The sequence below is a fragment of the Dermacentor andersoni genome, chromosome 2 (assembly GCF_023375885.2).
Source record: "Dermacentor andersoni chromosome 2, qqDerAnde1_hic_scaffold, whole genome shotgun sequence".
In the NCBI taxonomy this organism is placed as follows: domain Eukaryota; kingdom Metazoa; phylum Arthropoda; class Arachnida; order Ixodida; family Ixodidae; genus Dermacentor; species Dermacentor andersoni.
Genome location: NC_092815.1, coordinates 183,367,218 through 183,384,235, shown reverse-complemented (window position 1 = coordinate 183,384,235; position 17,018 = coordinate 183,367,218). Strand labels below are relative to the sequence as shown.

Sequence of the window (17,018 nt, the reverse complement as noted above, 5' to 3'; positions counted from 1 at the left end):
CAGTGCCTTTTGCTACAGAGCGTAGCCATTACTTGGTAAACAGCGTAGTGATGATGTGGTTCCACTGTTTTAGCATTCAGTTTTCACCGCAAAGAACCAAATAATACCAACTTTTCAAAAAGAGCTCTCTTTCGAAATAAGAACACTGCTAATTCCCCGCGGAAATTGTAGGATATCGCAAGTGCCATTACTGTAATATCACCAAATTCGCCTCCCTCTTGTGTGCATGGTCCGGTCCAAATTCGCCGTAACAATATGAATAATCAGACCAGCACAGCTATGAAATGGGTTTCAAAATGGTTGAACTGTCAACCACTAAATTGTGACATTCATCACATTGACATTTAACTCTTTCCCTACTGTGGGAAAAATGGGTGTTTTTTGTAGGTTACACCAGGTTATTTTTTCTGCAGGAACTGCTGCACTCGATATTTTATGTAATACATAAACAAAAAGCAGACTGAATGCACTTTTCATGCATAAAAGTTTTATTAGTGAGATTTATGTCATAAAGAAGATATCAATTGCCAGAATCAAGATTAAACGAGAAGTAAAGGGGTTGACCGAGGGGACCGATTTTTATTTGTCGTATCATAAGAAGCCAACAAACACTGACACCAAGGACAACATAGGGGGAATTACTTGTGCTTAATAAATGAAATAAACAATAAATTAATGGAAGTGAAAATGGATGAAAAAATAACTTGCTGCAGGTGGGGAACGATCCCACAACCTTCGCATTATGCGTGTTAGCCCCCTTTTCTTCTAGTTTATTACATAACAAGGATCTTGAATCCGGCAACATTGATGCCTTCAGGTAGCATGTATGGGTTTATTGACCGGTTGCCTTCACTCAAAAAGGTCACATTCTCGTGACGCCTGCGGCAGAAAGGATGTTCCACATCCGCCGCCAAGGTTTGTGAGTGGTGGCGTTAGCTAACACTCCCAGTGTTCTACTAGGAAAACATAAATACCCAAAAAAGTGGATGGGGAAACGGCGCCGCGGTAGCTCAATTGGTAGAGCATCGCAGGTGTAATGCGAAGGTTGTGGGATCGTTCCCTGCCTGCGGCAAGTTGTTTTTTCATCCACTTTCATTTCCATTAATTTATCGTTTATTTATTTCATTTATTAAGCACAGGTAACTTCCCCTATGTTGTACTTGGTGTCAGTGTTTGTTGGCTTCTTATGATATGACAGAATCAAGATTGTGGGATAAAATTGAACAAAGTTTGTAAAGACATGCTTGTGTCTACTAAGAAAAAAATATGTTACAAAAATGATGCGATGTACAAAATTGATTGCCGTCTAGGACTATCTCCGAAAAGATATATATAGTTCTTTCATGAAACAGGTTTTCCACTACAAAAATTCAACTGCAAGCACTACAGTTGGGCATGCCATGTGGCAAAGCAGTTCCTCGATGTAAAACATAGTGGAATGTTGCATGTCTTGCAGTAAACTCGTTTTCTGCTGGGTTTTCCTATTGTTGTAGTAGTTCTTGCAGTTTCTAAATGTCTCCATCTCGGCAGGCTCTCAAGCAATCCAAATGACATCAAAGACTGGCCAAAGCAGAAAGCGCAACTAATCAGGCTGTGGCCGCCGATGTTCCCGGCTGGTTTGCGTCATCGTCGCTCTCAAAGTCAAAGTCCGACAAAAAGGCAGCATTCTCACACTTGATGCATCGATAAAATCAGCCGTAGATGCAGTGTAATAGCAAGATGTGCTATCTTTCGAAGTGTGCGCCGCTTCCGGTGTGGCCATTTTCGCTTTCTACTTTGACGATTGCAAAACTTCGGAGTATGCTTAAAAATCCCTGCCAAGTAAGGAAAAAGCGAACTGCTTAGGAAACAAAAATGTGATTCTCCTCCTTCACGTCCGATGGGTGCAGTGTATCTGTGAGCAGCGCGGAAGGTCTCGAAAGTGATGTTTCAAACCGCCAATAGCGGACTAAGGATGTCCAATGGGCGAGGTAGAGAAAGAATTAAAAGACCTATGATTTACCTATCATGACCATATATTCAAGGATTTCACTCACTATATGTAATTTATGTGGTGCTTCAGTACTTTGTTTTACCTTGCATAAATTTAAGTGTAGTTTAAGAACACTGGGCTATTGTATTGCATTCTGAAAAAGAGAATAAGATGAATTGCTGTTTTATAGTGGCAGCTGTTATAGGTTCCTTGCAGTGACATTCATGGCTGCTTTGATGTAACATGAAATTATGTTCATAAGAATTCAACATTAAGGTACTTTTTTTTCTATGAGTGAATTCTTGATTGTAACTAGCATTTCTATGAAGTGGTGCTAGCAGTAGGCTTCTTTATTGCATAAATAGACCTGCTACAAACAGTTAGTATGTGTTGATCAGTATGTGTTAGATGAGTTAGTATGTGTTGATGTTGAGCAGTGCTTCCACAATAGTCGCTTTTAGTGAGTTTTCAGCATTGCGTAACTTTTTGTTAGTCTCCCTCTCAGTGACACCTCTCAGGGGTGGGTGGTCATTCATGGGTCGGGCAGGCGCTGTAGATGCAAACAAATCTATTGCTTAGGAGTGGCGCATTACGAAAGTGGGCCCAGGAATCTTGGCTGTTGCCTCTGCCCCTTGAAGCTGCTCTGTAATGGCCACAATTGTTTTTTTTTTTGGGGGGGGGGGGGGGGGTGTTCTCACTCATCATGGCCTCCACCTGCTGGAGAAACCATCTGAATGGCATCTGACCACTGGCAGTGCTTGTCTTTGTCACATATGATAATTGGCCACGAACGCTTGTCCAACCCTGAAAGCAAAAAAATTTTGCGACAATCGAGAAGGTGGTGATCTCCATCTCTCTGTGGTCGGAGTGTCATGAAGCTAGGACAACATATGGCTTCATCTCCCTGTCAGACCAAAAACTGCCACCCCGAAATGAGTGTGCTAGATAGGTGACAGAGGAGTTGTTGGGGACGAAGTTATACCTGTATAGACAAGGCATATAAATACTGGACGGATATGCCTATTTTTATCTAAATGGGCAAAATACACCAAGAATAGGCACATTGAACAAAAATAAAAATATTCAGGGAAATGTTTTCAGTATTACGGGGCTGCGCCAAGCAGAACCCTGGAAGCAGGCTTCACATCAATTCACCTATGGCTTCATTTGGAACTTGTAGAGACAGTTCTCATTGTATGTGAAACATAGGTGCACATTGCATGTGCTTTGCATTACTTATGTGATTCCACTGCAGCCAGGGATCTTGCATTGATCTGTCTTCTCTGACTGTGCTTCAAAAGAATGCAAATTGTGTGCCAAACTTCGTGTTCCTTGTCCTGTGTTTGTGCACTAATCCAGCAGATCATGCTTGCTGTCTATCATTCAGTGTTGGCCGAAAGCGTTTATCAAGAAACTCTGTACTTAATAGTGAAACTTCGGAAGAAAAATTTTTGTTCTGGTGTGTTGCCTATCATAAAGGGTTAAGCATCTAGACAGATAGCACGATGTTAAAGGGACACTAAAGTGAAACAATAAATCAGTTTAGACTAATGAAGCATTGTTTGAGAACCCTGCAGGCAGTGATTTCAAAAAAATAGTTTGATTATTAGATGAGAAAATGAAGGTCCAAGTATCATTATGTGAATTTCGCGCCGAAACCCCAGTGCTGGTACGTCAGCGTGACGTCAGGGATTCCAAGGTATGTTTTCGGATTTGGGCCGCGTTGGCTGAATAAAGGTTCCCGAAACTTGCCATGTTTAATATTTGGTTCCTTTAGAACACAATGTAGTCAATATGTACCGCTATATATAATTAGTAGGCCCTAGAGGATGCCATCAAAATCCAAGACGTCACAGCCCCCAGGTGCGGGAACTTAAGTAGGCGTCGCCACCCGTATTTCATTCTTGTGCTTTTTCTGGCTTACCAAACGTCTTATCGTTGTAAGAGTGGTGTTTTTGGTGTTGTAGAACGGTAATTTACTGATGTAGAAGAAATCATTTTTCACTTTAGTGTCCCTTTAATGTCTATGGTGATTCAAAGCCCTGTTCTCAAATAACTCCTGTACCCGATAAACATAATTTTTTTCCCATGTTGTACTTTTGTCAAACTGATCGGAGAACTATTGATAATCTAAATGAAGGTGAAAGATGGTGCAAGGCAATACTAATTGTTGCTTGTAATGTCAGCATATGCTACATAAAGCACATTATCTTAGTGCACCTGCTGCTTTAAAAGCCTGTGATGTAGTTGTTCACAGGAATGATGCCTTGCTGGAAACCTGTCCCAAGATAGTGTTTGTTAAGCTTTTACAGGGAAGACAAATGAATAAGTGTCACCCAATTCTGTGCAGCATTGTGGGTCCCAACACATCATCCGACTGGGCCATTGAAGGCCGACGCCTGGTGCCGCTGATGCCTCGGCTAGTGCCACAGACGGCCTTCAGTGCACTGGCCAACAACGTGGCCAACAGCTTGGCAAATGCTCAGGCAGCCAAGAGTGCCACTGCTGCTCCCACTGCTGCTTCTGGTGTCACTGCTTCCCTTGAAAAGGAGTTGCTTCACAGTGAGTGCCGGCCGTGGGGCAAAGCATGCGGGGCCTGAAATTCTGGGCAGCTGTTTGGCTAGCAGATGACTAATTCACCACATATAATCTTAAACACTAATCTTATCAATGATCAATAATCAACAATAATCATCAATAATCAACAATAATCTTATCAGTGCAGGCCAGCCATTGTGGGCTATGTACGGGGGGGGGGGGGAGGAAATAATTTGTGAGGATGCAAAAGGCATTCGTAATGCTTGGGCAAGAATTGTTATCTAACAAATGATTACAACTCCATAAAGAGTTGTGGGAACCCATGTCATGCTCACTGTACATGCCTATGATGCAACCCAGTCTGCAATCAGACACCTGTGCATATCATTGCGGGATTACCGCCATGATAAGGCTACGGAAGCAGTCTTGGGGGCTGGCAGCCGGTACAAATTACAGTAGCCGACCGATCTTCCAGACCTGGAGGAGACCAAAAAATAGTCAGAAAAATCTGTGAGTTGCAAAACTGAACTTTGTTTCAGCTAAACTGAACTGAAAAAGTCGTGGATGATCCCTTGTTTGAAATTCCTCCTTTCTGTAACGACACTGGCTTGCATCTGTGCAAGCGTCATGTTCTCATCATACACACTAGACAAGAATATTAGAGCGTTGACAATGTCTTGCGTTGATGGTTGCGGGTGGCCAGAGGTGTCGTCGTCGGAGTCTGAGTAGCTTTGTGCTGGTGCAGTCACCTGGCGTACGATCTTGTCATCTGTAAGCTCCGTGCACAACTCTATGTTGTTCTCGATCGCCCCAAACTCATGAAAAGTAACAGCAGCGGAAAGGTCCATCCCACTGCTGCCAAGTTGGCAATCAGCTGCTTGCCGGCGTCGATGTTTTCAGCGGTGCTGTCTGCCTCTTTGGTCACGGGCTCTTCAGAGTTGCAAAATCCAGCATGCCTAAAACAATTGGCAATCGTCGAAGGCTGAACAGCCTTCCAGGCATCCGCTCGCATGCTGAGTACCAAGAACAGGTTAACGGAGTACGTCTTCCCGTTGTCAAAGCACATGAGTGTGCTGCTAAGTAAACGGGGCCGGTAGTACACCTTGAGGTTTTTAATGACCCCTTAGTCCGTCGGCTGGAGCACACTTGTATTCAGCGACAAGAATGCAAGACGAATAGCTTGCAGGTTGTTTACGGCACCGTGCGCGCTGTAGTTGTCTACGGCTATTACCACTTACCTCTTCTGGTGCTCAGACATCCGGTCCAGACAGCGGACGTGACCTTCGAACAAGCTTGGTGTAATCCACGCCTTTGTATTGCTGCTGTACTACACAGACTGGTTCTTCGCAACACGGGTTTTCCGCCTTCCCTATCACTAGAAGGGGCAACTTCTCAGTGCCAACTGCATTTGCCCCGACCATGACAGTTACCCTCTCCTTACTGTGCTTCCCACCAGCACAAGCCTCATTAGTGAAGGAAAGTGAACGGTCCAGCAGCATTTTGAAAAATAGGCCTGTCTCGTCACAATTAAAAATGTCTGCGGGAGCATACTCTTGTAGCAGAGCCTTCAACTTACTCGTCCGGTAGCCCGCGACGATGGATTGATCCACGGCACCGCTCTCCCCGCAAACGTTCTTGAAAGAGACTCCATGCCTTTTCTTAAACCCACAGATCCACCCATCGGTGAACTTGGAAGTCCTGTATGCCCATTTTTAAAGCGAGCATCTCGGCTTACTGCTTGAGCATGTTGCCCGAAACGGGGAGGTTCTTTGCTAGGACTCCTTTCAACCACAGTGCAGGGCCTCTTCAAGCTTCGGATGTTGTCCTTTCCGGTCGTTTATTGTAGTTTTGCAGTGCGACTGGTAGACTGCAGACAAGATGTCTTCTTTGTTTTTCACGTAATCAGACAAGGTCTGTTTAGAGATACAAGTCAACGACCAATTTTTCGGACCCTCTAGTGAACGTAAAAACGTCAGAAAATTCAGGCAGTCCGAAAAAATGAATGCATGCAAAAAAACACACCTTTTTTCTTTTTTGCTTGGATCTAGAGGTAAAGGGCGAAGTACCAGGCTTCCGAAACCCTGCCAAAGCATCAATGAAGGTGCTATAAATAGAGGCGTTCAAAAACTCTGTATGCAGCTGACTGCCGGTTTATTATGTACATGTGCATCGTCGGGCAGCCACTGTTATTGCTGCAGTGGCTTGAAGAACTTGATTGTTTGGACGGCGTTCCGGTTGCATGCAATCATATTTGCCTCGATCTGAGCAAGAATCATGTCAGCACTGTACACCGATGAAAGAGTCAACAGTGCTCGCGTCAACTCGGCGCTTGTAGGCAGCGCAGGCATTGGCTCCTCATTTTCAACATCGGAGTCTTCTGAATCCCCCACAACCTGACGGACTATTCCCTCGTCAGTCAGTTCTGTGCAGAAGTTGAGCTCGTTGTCAGCGTCAACAAACTGTTCAAAAGTTATTTCCGTGGGTACGGTACTGCTTTCCGCGCTTCGATGTCATTGGTGAGGATGACGAAGATGGAGTGGGGGCCATCGAAGGCAAGCGAAATCCTCAAGTTGCGAACAGTGGAGTTCGCTGACGAGTGTCGAAGCACCTAGGCCTAGCGTCGCAGAGCACACTTGACACAACAGCACAACCACACACCACGCTAGCCAAAACGTGGCCTGCGCAAACAAACGAAATAGTGCCGCTCCGGAAACTCCGCCGGAGGCGGAAGTGCGGCCATTTGCGGCGATGAATATAGCCAGCATAGCCAGACCAAATCGGTGTGTGACGGCTAGATTCGGCTAGTTGTGGTTCAAAGTGGTGATATGCTTCGGCTGCAAGTTGATTTCCTTCGCAAGGGCGCTGCGCGAGGAGCCAAAGGACCTTCCATCGCGTCAAAAAGTCCGGAAAATTGGACAGCGGGGCGTTCGAGCATCCGAAACTTCAGATGTCCTTATACATTGATTCTGTGGGGCTCGTGGCGGTGCCGCAAAGACGTCCGAAATATCAGGCATGTCCGAAAATTCAGGCGTTGACTGTATTAAACTCCTTCGTGACGTCGACTTGGGTCCATCCTTGCTCGATAAGCCTGATGGTGGTGACCTTCTTGTCCAGCGTCATGGTTGAATATTTTCCACGCTTCTTTGACACATTCGGTGAAGGCAGGTGAAGAGCAGGGGCCATAGCCTCGAAAACACGTCTGCGTTGCGCTGAATGAATGGCCGCAATGCACTGAAATAGCGATGATATGTCGTATGGCGGCTAGTGATGGCGGCTAGTGATGGCAGGCGAATATTTCAATTGCACTGTACTGGATAAAAGCCGGCGGATCACTGCTGGACGAAAACATGCGGGACACCACCTACGACACCAAGGCGAAACTGATGATGGTGGTTATCGTGAGCATCACCTGGCGTTCATAGGTGATGTCCAAAACTGGCCGTGCATGACCAGCTTCCGGTTCTCAAAATAGCTTCCAGTGCAGGCTACAGGCAAAAGCATGGCCTTTAAGATCGGTGATTCTCACAACAGGTGCCACCATTGCCGCGTGGATATGGATGCCTCCTATACTTGCTAATCAAATTACTATACTGATCCAAGCCACTTCACGTCCGATCCGAAGCTAGTCAGGCGGCTCAAGATTCAAAATGGCATCCTCCCTGACTCATAGCGCCGGTCCGTCGTGGCAAATTTTGTCCGGAAAATTGAACTTCTGGCTTTATGTTGTCCGAAAAATCGGTCGTGAAAATGCATTAGCTCTATAGGAACCCTGATGGTGCATTTATGAAGTCCGCAATGTCCGTCAAATCCAAATTTTTGGAGTCCAAAAAATCCGTCGGCTACTGTATACCTTGTTCTCGTTTGTGAGCTCTGGCTCCTGTTTCACTCATAAGGGGTAGCAGCATACCCACTACATAGTTCTCGGAAAAATAATCCAAGAACCCACCCCGGCACTTAACCCTTTCGCTGTCACGGACGTACCGGTACGTCATCGCGCTTCCCCCCCACAGTGTCACTGACGTACCGGTTTGTTCTCTATCATGCGTTCAAAATTTCGCACCTGAGCGCAAAGCTGGCGCTCTTGGATTGGCCACGCCATCTGTTGACTCTTTCTACAAGTTCGTATATTCACCCCGACCTGTGTTAATCCATGTATTGAAGAGTACGGTGCGACTGCCACTCCCCACTTTCTCTTTGCTGAGTGGCGCGGTGGCTCCGTGTTCGCTGGATCATGCGTCGCGCGCGTGTGGTTATGGGTTCAAGGGTTGTTCTGCAATCTCCGCTGATTTGAAGGTTTTTATTTTTCTTCTGTTGGTGTGCCTGCTACGGCGCGTCAAGTTCAGGCGCACGTGCCGTTGCCTCTCCAAAAAGGGTGACTCGATTGCTGCTTTCGCTCTCTCGCCGCACCCTCGCTTCCGACTTGCAGCAGTAAACGTAAAGTCCTTCGAACTTTGTTTAGCCTTTTTCCATCTCCCTCTGTCTTCTTGATAATGCAACGTCCCATTTATCTCCGTTGTGCGGGCGACTGAAAGCGCATCCTCCCTGCGCGCGGTTACTTTCGGATGGCTCGGCGCGCGGGACCTTCGTCTGCTCATTGGAGCGGTGGCTGAATTCCGATTCAGAATACGAGCCGAGCTCGGATTCAGACTCGGACAGAGTTGCATCGTTCCGCATCGTCAGATTCGGATGTTGAACGGATTTTATAGTCAGGCTGATGATGATGATGTTTACTAACAACAGCTGCGGAACACTGAAATGTGCATATTGCATTGACTATGTTATTTGTATACCAATCATAATCAAAAATAAATTGCTATGTTCATTCCTTGTTATGCTCGTTCCCTGAAACCAAGCCGACACTGGGGGTGCGTCACGGCCAGAAAGGTCCGACAGCGAAAGGGTAAAGAATACAGTTAAACCTTAATGTAAGGCTCATCATTATAATGAAATTCTCACTACAACAAATTATTTAACTTTTTATAACTTCTTGCTTGTAGAGCACCATTTATTTTGAACCCGGATATAACGAAATGCATTCATATGTGATTTCGTTACTGTGGACTTTTGTTAATTCAGCTGTGCTCAATTAGCTTTTCGGTTAATTCGATCGCAACCAAAGGTCCCGGCCAGCGCCTATACATTTTGATACGCCCAAGTTTTTGTTATATTGGTATGATTTTTGGGCCAAACTGGTGTCAAAGCTGCTGATGCCAGTTTCCGTGTCATTAACTTTTGCGCATTTTGAAAGGCAAGTCCACATATACCGTATTTACACGATTATAAGTCGACCTATGTTTTAAAATTTGAAAATCTTAAGTGGGGGGGTCGACTTACAATAGAAACCAAAGCATAGCACCGCAATAAAAAGCGAAACCAATGGGATATCGGGGGAGTTACTATGAAGTTACAATTTTATGTTTGCTCTACGGCCCCACCTGTAGCTTTCCGCTATCCCGCACGTTTGTTCACTTTTCGGAAGGGTTTTTAAACATTTTTTAGAGTTTTACAGCGCACACAGCACTTATGGGGGGGCGTCAATAGTTAATGGAAGTGCCGCTGTTCCATTTGCGGCGGCACCCTCAGAACAGCGGCGTTTCCGGGGAGTATCAATAGTTCAAGGAAGAGCAGACACCACTCGCGTGTTTCTCTTTTCCTGTAGCTCTTTAGTTTCATGTGTCCGATTTGACTGCCGGCGACGTGCTACTTCCGTGCTTCCTCAGTCGTCATGAGTGCTCAGAGTCCACTAAACATGCGGTGCTCGTTCAAAGCAACATTGAAAAGGGCTGCCATCCTTTACGCTGAAGAAACAAATAACTGTGCAGCGGGCTGCAAGTTTGGTGTTTTTAATGGGTGGTGTGATAGTGGCGACGACAGCGAAGCAAAATTTTCACTTGTGACGGCAAGCGAAGAGGTTTCCGCTGGCCGAAGTCGGGACGCTTTCTGGAGCTGAAGGCCAAGCTTGGGGCGTATGTCGCCGAAATGCGTGATCGATCCCTGCGTGGACTTTCGGCGTGGACTTATGTATGTATGTAAATGCACTTATGTATGTATGTAAATGCACTTATGTATGCAAATGCGCGATCTCGCTGGACGAGGACGTGCTGTGGGACCGTAGCAGCAATGACATGCCAGCTACTACAGTGAAACCTCGTTTAACCGTAGTTGTCCTGGAGCTCGGAAAAAGTACGTACTAAACGGTAGTACTGCTTAACCGAAATAGCGTGAGATCGCCCACTTACCTGTAGAAAACGAAACACGGAACTCAGAGAGAGTGCGATGAAAAGGGAAAAAGACATGCAGTATTTATTCACTTCACGCGACAAAAGTGTTATTTTCATTTGATGCCGCGGCGGCCTAGCACGACGACAGATTTCTGAAGTTGCGTGCCAGCTTTTCAGCCAGCCCCCTCTTCTCGGCAAACACTCGCATGGCAGATTCCTCGTTGGTGTTACGTATTCTCCATGCACGTGCGTGGTAGTGCTGTAGAAGTCCCGTAACGCCTTTTTCATACTGGGGGCTGTTCTCGTTGCGACGATTGCATTCATGAGGCTGACGTAAAGTGCAGCTTCTGCCACTGTCGGGCCTGAATCGCCCGTGCCGTCGCCTTCCGTGTCATCATCACTGTCGCTAGTCGACACTTCGGCAACAACAGAGGTAACGATGGTGAAAAGTCGAATCTCATAGCTGACATCTCTTCGCGGTCGCAGCAGCGCTGCCGAGCAACTTCTTCACATTGTAAATGCCACACACAGTAGTCAACAGTAGATCCCTGTCGCGTGCCAGCGCCGACTTCATGTCACGTTCGACAGCACGGACGTCTAATTTTTCTTCTATGCTGAGCACCCGGCGACTTTATTATCCGAGCTTCGGCATGACGCGAGTGCTTGCTTGCACGACACCACAATGCTCGACGCTCTCTATCACAGCGCCGAAATGATGTTGATGTTGATGTGGCTTCATGCGCAAACACACAAGGCACTTGGAGGCCATTGTTCCGATCTCTGAGGCTTGTTCTGCCGGGCCACCCGATGGAGACGACGCACCGCCGTGTTTGCGTGACGAAAAGTGGAAACACTACGTGTTAACCGATACGTACGCAATAAGCTGGTACGGTTTATGCGGATACAAAACACATTATGTTCAATGGTTGCTGATTCGGGGATTTGACTTCACTACTTTTAAAACGAGACTACTGTTTAAGCGGGTACGGTTTAACGAGGCTTTACTGTAATACATTTTTGTTATGGAATGCTCCGGCGGGTATGCGACTATTCTTTTTTCTTCTGTCACACGCAATATGGGGGGGGGGGGGGGGGGTCGACTTACATTTGCGTCGACTTACAATCGTGTAAATACGGTAAGGAACTACTGATACAATGACTAATTTTTTCAGAACTATTGAGTTCATTATGAACGGTTTCGGCTGTACTGCCATTAATGAGTCACTTGTTCAGCACAATGTCGTGCTGCTCCACCACCAAAGATGAATTAGGGCCATTAATTGCCTTTGGGTTAAATTTTCAACACTAGAGGGAAGTAGAAGCCTGGAAAGAACATGTAAACTAGTATCATTAACCAAGTACAGTGGAACCCCGATTATACTACTTTCTCGGGACCGCGAAAAAGCATAGTAAAATCTGAACATAAATTATGCCTATAAACATACTACTTATTTCGCATGACAGATTTACGAGAAACTTCAGTGTAAACTACTAACATACTCTACAGGGCTTGGAAACCCAAATTACCAGAAAAGTAAATGCGATAAGAATTAATGCTGCAGTACGGGTACCAATCATGCTTTATTCAAACGAACCTTTACGGCACTCCACTGCCCACTGCCGCGATTCCCGCCTGCCGGTGCAAACATTAAAAAAAAGTCGGTAAGTTTCTTTTGGACCTTGTTTGATCCGTGAATCAAGAGCTTTCGCTCAAGTTGGGCAACGTCCAAAAGGAGGTCTGCGGCGTTGCGTGAACAGATGACGTTCCGAGTGCCGTCTATGTGCCATAGCACCTCGGCGAACGTGGTAGGCACAGGCACGGCATCTTTGGCATCGTCGTTGTCCTCGTCCGATGCCGCAGCAGTGTTGGCACTAGGCAAAGCCTCCTCGATGGTGTCATCCAGCGACTCCTCGCTGCAGATCACACCGTTGTCGTTGGCCTCCATGTACTCGACGAAGGTCGTGGTGAGATTTAAACCCTCGAATTCGTCGGCGGCAAAGCCTGCATCGGCCTCGAGCGCCATCAAGGTTGTTGCGTCCCCAGCAGAGGAGGCGGTCTCTCGCTTAAAGCCACAGTGCTTGAATGAGTTAGCGATTGTGCTTCGCGACACTGCGTTCCACGAACTGGCAATAAAATGCATGCCGTCAAGCACAGTGATCTTTTTTTTCCACTCGTTGCGCTCCATAGCCGCCAGCCGACACAGCACAAACCGCTTCCGGTACCCTTGCTTTATGCACTTAATGATGCTGGCGTCCAGCGGCTGCAGCCGGCTTGTGCAGTTGGGCGGAAAAAAAAACAACCTTTATGTTCCTCAGGCCGGATGTATCGGGTGGGTGGCACGGTGCGTTGTCCACGAAAAGTAATATTTTCCTCGCCTTAGCACCCATTTTGTTATCCAGCTGCTGCAAGAAATTGCTGAAGAGCAAAGACGTCATCTACGCCTTTTTGTTGAAGTTGTAGCTGCACGGCAGCGTCTTCAAGTTCTTAAAGCACCGTGGCTTTGCAAACTTTTCAACAATGAGCACGGGCAGCCTCTTGGAACCGTCCTTGTTACCACAGAATAGTGCCGTCACATGCTCTTTACTATGCTTGCCACCATGACAGCTGTCACCCTTAAAGGGACACTAATGGTTAATATTAATTCAACGTGGACTGTTGAAATACCATCCCAGAAACCTTGAAACACTTGTTTCGTGCGAAGAAGAGACTTATTTTAAGAGAAAATGCGTTCTGAAGCGTCCGCGCACCTCTAGCGCAGTTCAAATCACCCGCCTTCCGATCGAGGAGTATTGACGTCATGGTCTCATGGTGACGTTGCGCCGTCGGTGAGTAAAATGGCTCCCGCAGACGGCGCTATGGCTTTTCTGCGCAAAACGCAAACGCACGGCCAGAAACAGAGCCAAAACAGAGCCGACAGCAGCGCGAAAGTGGAACTATGGTAGCTAGCGGAAGGGAAAGTGCACGACGATAAGCTGGTTCTTTATTTTATGACGCCAACTTCGACGCTCGTTGCAATGGACGACCCTGACAACGACACATTGGCTCGCGATGCTGGGCTCAAATTCGGCGATTTAAGCACTGATGAACGTGACCTGCTGCTGAGGGCTCGCGCTGCCGGAGTCGTTGCGTACTACTACGCCGGCGGCCTGCTTTGAAAGGCACTCCACGAGACTTCAGTAAGCCGGCGTTGAACTCGTAATCCTCTGGACGAAAGTGCAGCGAGCACACTGCGATTTTTCAGCTCTTTGCCAGCGCGCTGTGGCATAGGTACGGCACTTAAGGGGGGACGCGGCCCTTGAAAACCGAAAAATCGCGAAAAAGTCGATTTTTGAAAAATCATATTTTTGGGTTTTATGTCTCATAAACTACCTGTTCTGTAATTATCAGCACCTAATTCAACCGTAAAGTACCAAAAATAACGCTACTTTTGAGGCCACCGCGGCCCAAGAAACACGCGCAAATGCCGAAATGAAGTGAAACCGCGCGCGCGCCATTCCCGGCCCATGCGGCCTGCCCGCGCCATGTTGGCGTTGTTTTGACCGTGGATTCTTTGTCTCTATTTTGCCGCCTTGCAAAATGGTATCGTCGGCGCGGTTGAGGCGCTATTGGCGTTTTCCCGCGATGTGATGCGGAGCGCTGATTGGCCGGAGCAGCGCGTTCAAATCTCGCGGGCTAAAGCGCGCCTGCCATTGGCTGCTGCGCGGGCGGCGGCGGCTGCTCAAATCCCGCGTGCTAAAGCGCGCCTGCCATTGGCTGCTGCGCGGGCGGCGGCGGCTGCTCCCTTTGATGCCGCGGTCGCGTCGTTGTTGCCCCTTGCTCCGTCCGCCTCGACATGAGCTTGCGCTATCTTTTAGATTATTTGCTCAGCTTTTTTCTTTTCGCTAGTTCTTCGCAGCACGCGATGCCGGCAAAGCCCAAGACAGTGCAGATGTTCGGTGCACGGGAGCGCGATATGCGTCTTGTACGAGCATCGAACTTCCGATCTTCCGCTGCGAGTGCCAACTGCGTAGACGCTTTTCAGCGGCGGAACTGTGCTTTCGGCTGTCGCCAGTCGAAAATCCGACACACTGAGTGTGCCTGGAGCCGCAAGAGCTAATTAGAAGCTCTGCAGGAGCTTTCTAATAAAAAAACACATGTGTTCAACTTTAAGGCCTGTTTTCTCGGAATGGATTTTTTCACTAGTAGTGGTGCTGGGGAAGGCGATATCTCAAGAACCGCTCTTCAGATTTGTATGCCGTTTTTTTTATTCTGTTCCTGAATGACTTTGCCAGGGGGTAACAGGCTTCTTTTTTTTAAAAGCTGGTGCAGTTAATTTATAATAAGCAATTAATTTTTGATGAATGTGGTCATTATCGGCTACATCAAATTCAAGGTCGTCTTAAAATGTTTTGGGGGGGAAATTAAAGAAAGGGGCTCTTTAGCCCCCTGGGATATCTATCAAGGGATCATCACAGTGAATTTCAGCTTCATACGATGTCCTGGCATTTCTCCAGGCTCTTCCTCAGGCATATACATGAATCACCTAGTTAGACCTCAATAACTATGGAACTAATAAACATATCTTCATGAAACTTTGCAGTTCCTCATAGTTCGGTGGTGTTAACGTACCCTGAAAGTTTCATCTGGATATCTTAAATAATAAAAAAGTTCGGTCTCCAGGGTAGCCTCCCCCCTTAACCATTTCGAACGGAGAGGTTCACTCGTTGGCACACAGTAATAAGTAACGTTGGATTCACCGCTGAAACTGCCCTTGGCCAAGTTCCGCCGACCGTTCGCGCATCCCACGACATCACATGGACGTGGCATTCTCGCTGCTTGTTCCAAATGCAAGTTTCGCGAGCCAGCAGGACCACCGCAGCACGACGCGATAAAGAAACGACTGAAACTCCAAAGCGCGCGCGGCGCAAAGTCGAACGCGCAGAGCCGAGCGAAAACGAAACCTTTCGATCACCCGTACTTCTCAAGGTAATGTCAAAATGTTATTTTTTCTTAGGATCGAATAGAAGTAGGCAAGTAGCATTTTCTTCCGTCTTATAATCTAATGAAATGATCTTTTTAATACGAGTAGTTGAGTACTAGTGACATAAATTATGAGGAGTGCTTTCGTCATCGGGCTAGTACCGGAATGTCGCTGGGGGGTCTCAAATCGTGTCGTGCATTTACCTCAATTTCTCGGTTACTAAAGCTCTGTTCGCGATAATATTGACGCTTTAGACGTTCTAGAGCATTGCTTTATCACTTTAACTTGACTTTCTGGTAACCTTTAGTGTCCCTTTAAACGCAAGGGTTTGCTCCGGCTGCATGTGGTAAAAAAACACCGCTCCCATCAGCGTTGAAAACGTCGCAGGGCTTGTATGCAGCAATCATGTCCGGCAGCGACTCCATCCACTCGTTCACCGTCGTAACGTCCACGGAAGTGCTTTCTCCGCAGGAGTGGTTGTACACAATCCTGTTTCGTTTTTTAAAGCGATCCAGCCACCCATCTGATGCCTGAAAGTCGTCGATGCCCAGACGCAATGCCACAAGATCTGCCTTTTCTTTTAGAATGAATGGCGCCATCAACGTTGATCGCAGAGCTCCGTGCTTGATGCAGCCACTTTACGAGAACTTTTGCTAACTTCTCATGCTGTCCTTCTTTTGCCGCTTTCCGCTTGAGCCTGAACTTGTTGGCATTCTGCAATATCACCGCTTTGTTTGCCAGGATCGTCTTAAGCGAAGATTCGGATATCTTAAGGTCCCGGGCAATGCTGGCTTTCGTGGCTCCATGCTGCTTTTCCACTTCCTCGATAATATTCAGCTTATCGCCGAGCGGCAGAACTGTCCGCTTTTGGGACATCGTGCATTGTGTTGCTCCACACAACTCTAGACCTCCACTGAATGCTGGTCGCTAGGATTGTGGCGAAGAACACGTGCGATAAACCTAGGACTCTCTGTGCTACCTTGTCGGCGATCTGCTGCTGGGAAACTGGAAGGAGAGAAACGCTTCCCCAAAGCGACGAGAGGCGACTCCGCCGAGAAGAGAGGGAGAAAGTGATTGTGGAGAAGAAAAGGCGCTATTTCAGCACAGCGAGCGTCGCGAGTGGCTGCTGGTGGGTGACAGAGAAATGAACGATGAGATGAGGCAAGGAAGAAAGCTGTGCCGGAGCGAACCGTTCGAGCGGTGTCAAGCGCTCCGCAAGTGGAGAGACAGGGGGGTGAGGAAAGAGACCCGCGGCACTTTTCTTTTGTCCGCCGTTCCGTCCCGCGCTTCGCGAGGATGGTCGTATAACGCGGGTCAGGCTTAAAA

The 17,018-nt window shown here is 47.2% G+C and overlaps 1 protein-coding gene and 1 pseudogene across 3 annotated transcripts in view; one reads left to right on the top strand and one right to left on the bottom strand.

Moving 5' to 3' along the window:
- Positions 1-17,018, top strand: part of LOC126540348 (uncharacterized) — a 120,754-nt gene that overhangs the window by 26,268 nt on the left and 77,468 nt on the right. For all 3 annotated transcript variants that reach the window (XM_055075987.1, XM_055075988.1, XM_055075986.1), the window contains exon 5: positions 4,323-4,534. In XM_055075987.1, coding sequence (XP_054931962.1) covers positions 4,323-4,534 — 212 coding nt within the window. The remainder of the gene's footprint in view (positions 1-4,322; positions 4,535-17,018) is intronic.
- On the bottom strand, positions 5,050-6,009 carry LOC140216188 (tigger transposable element-derived protein 4-like; annotated as a pseudogene).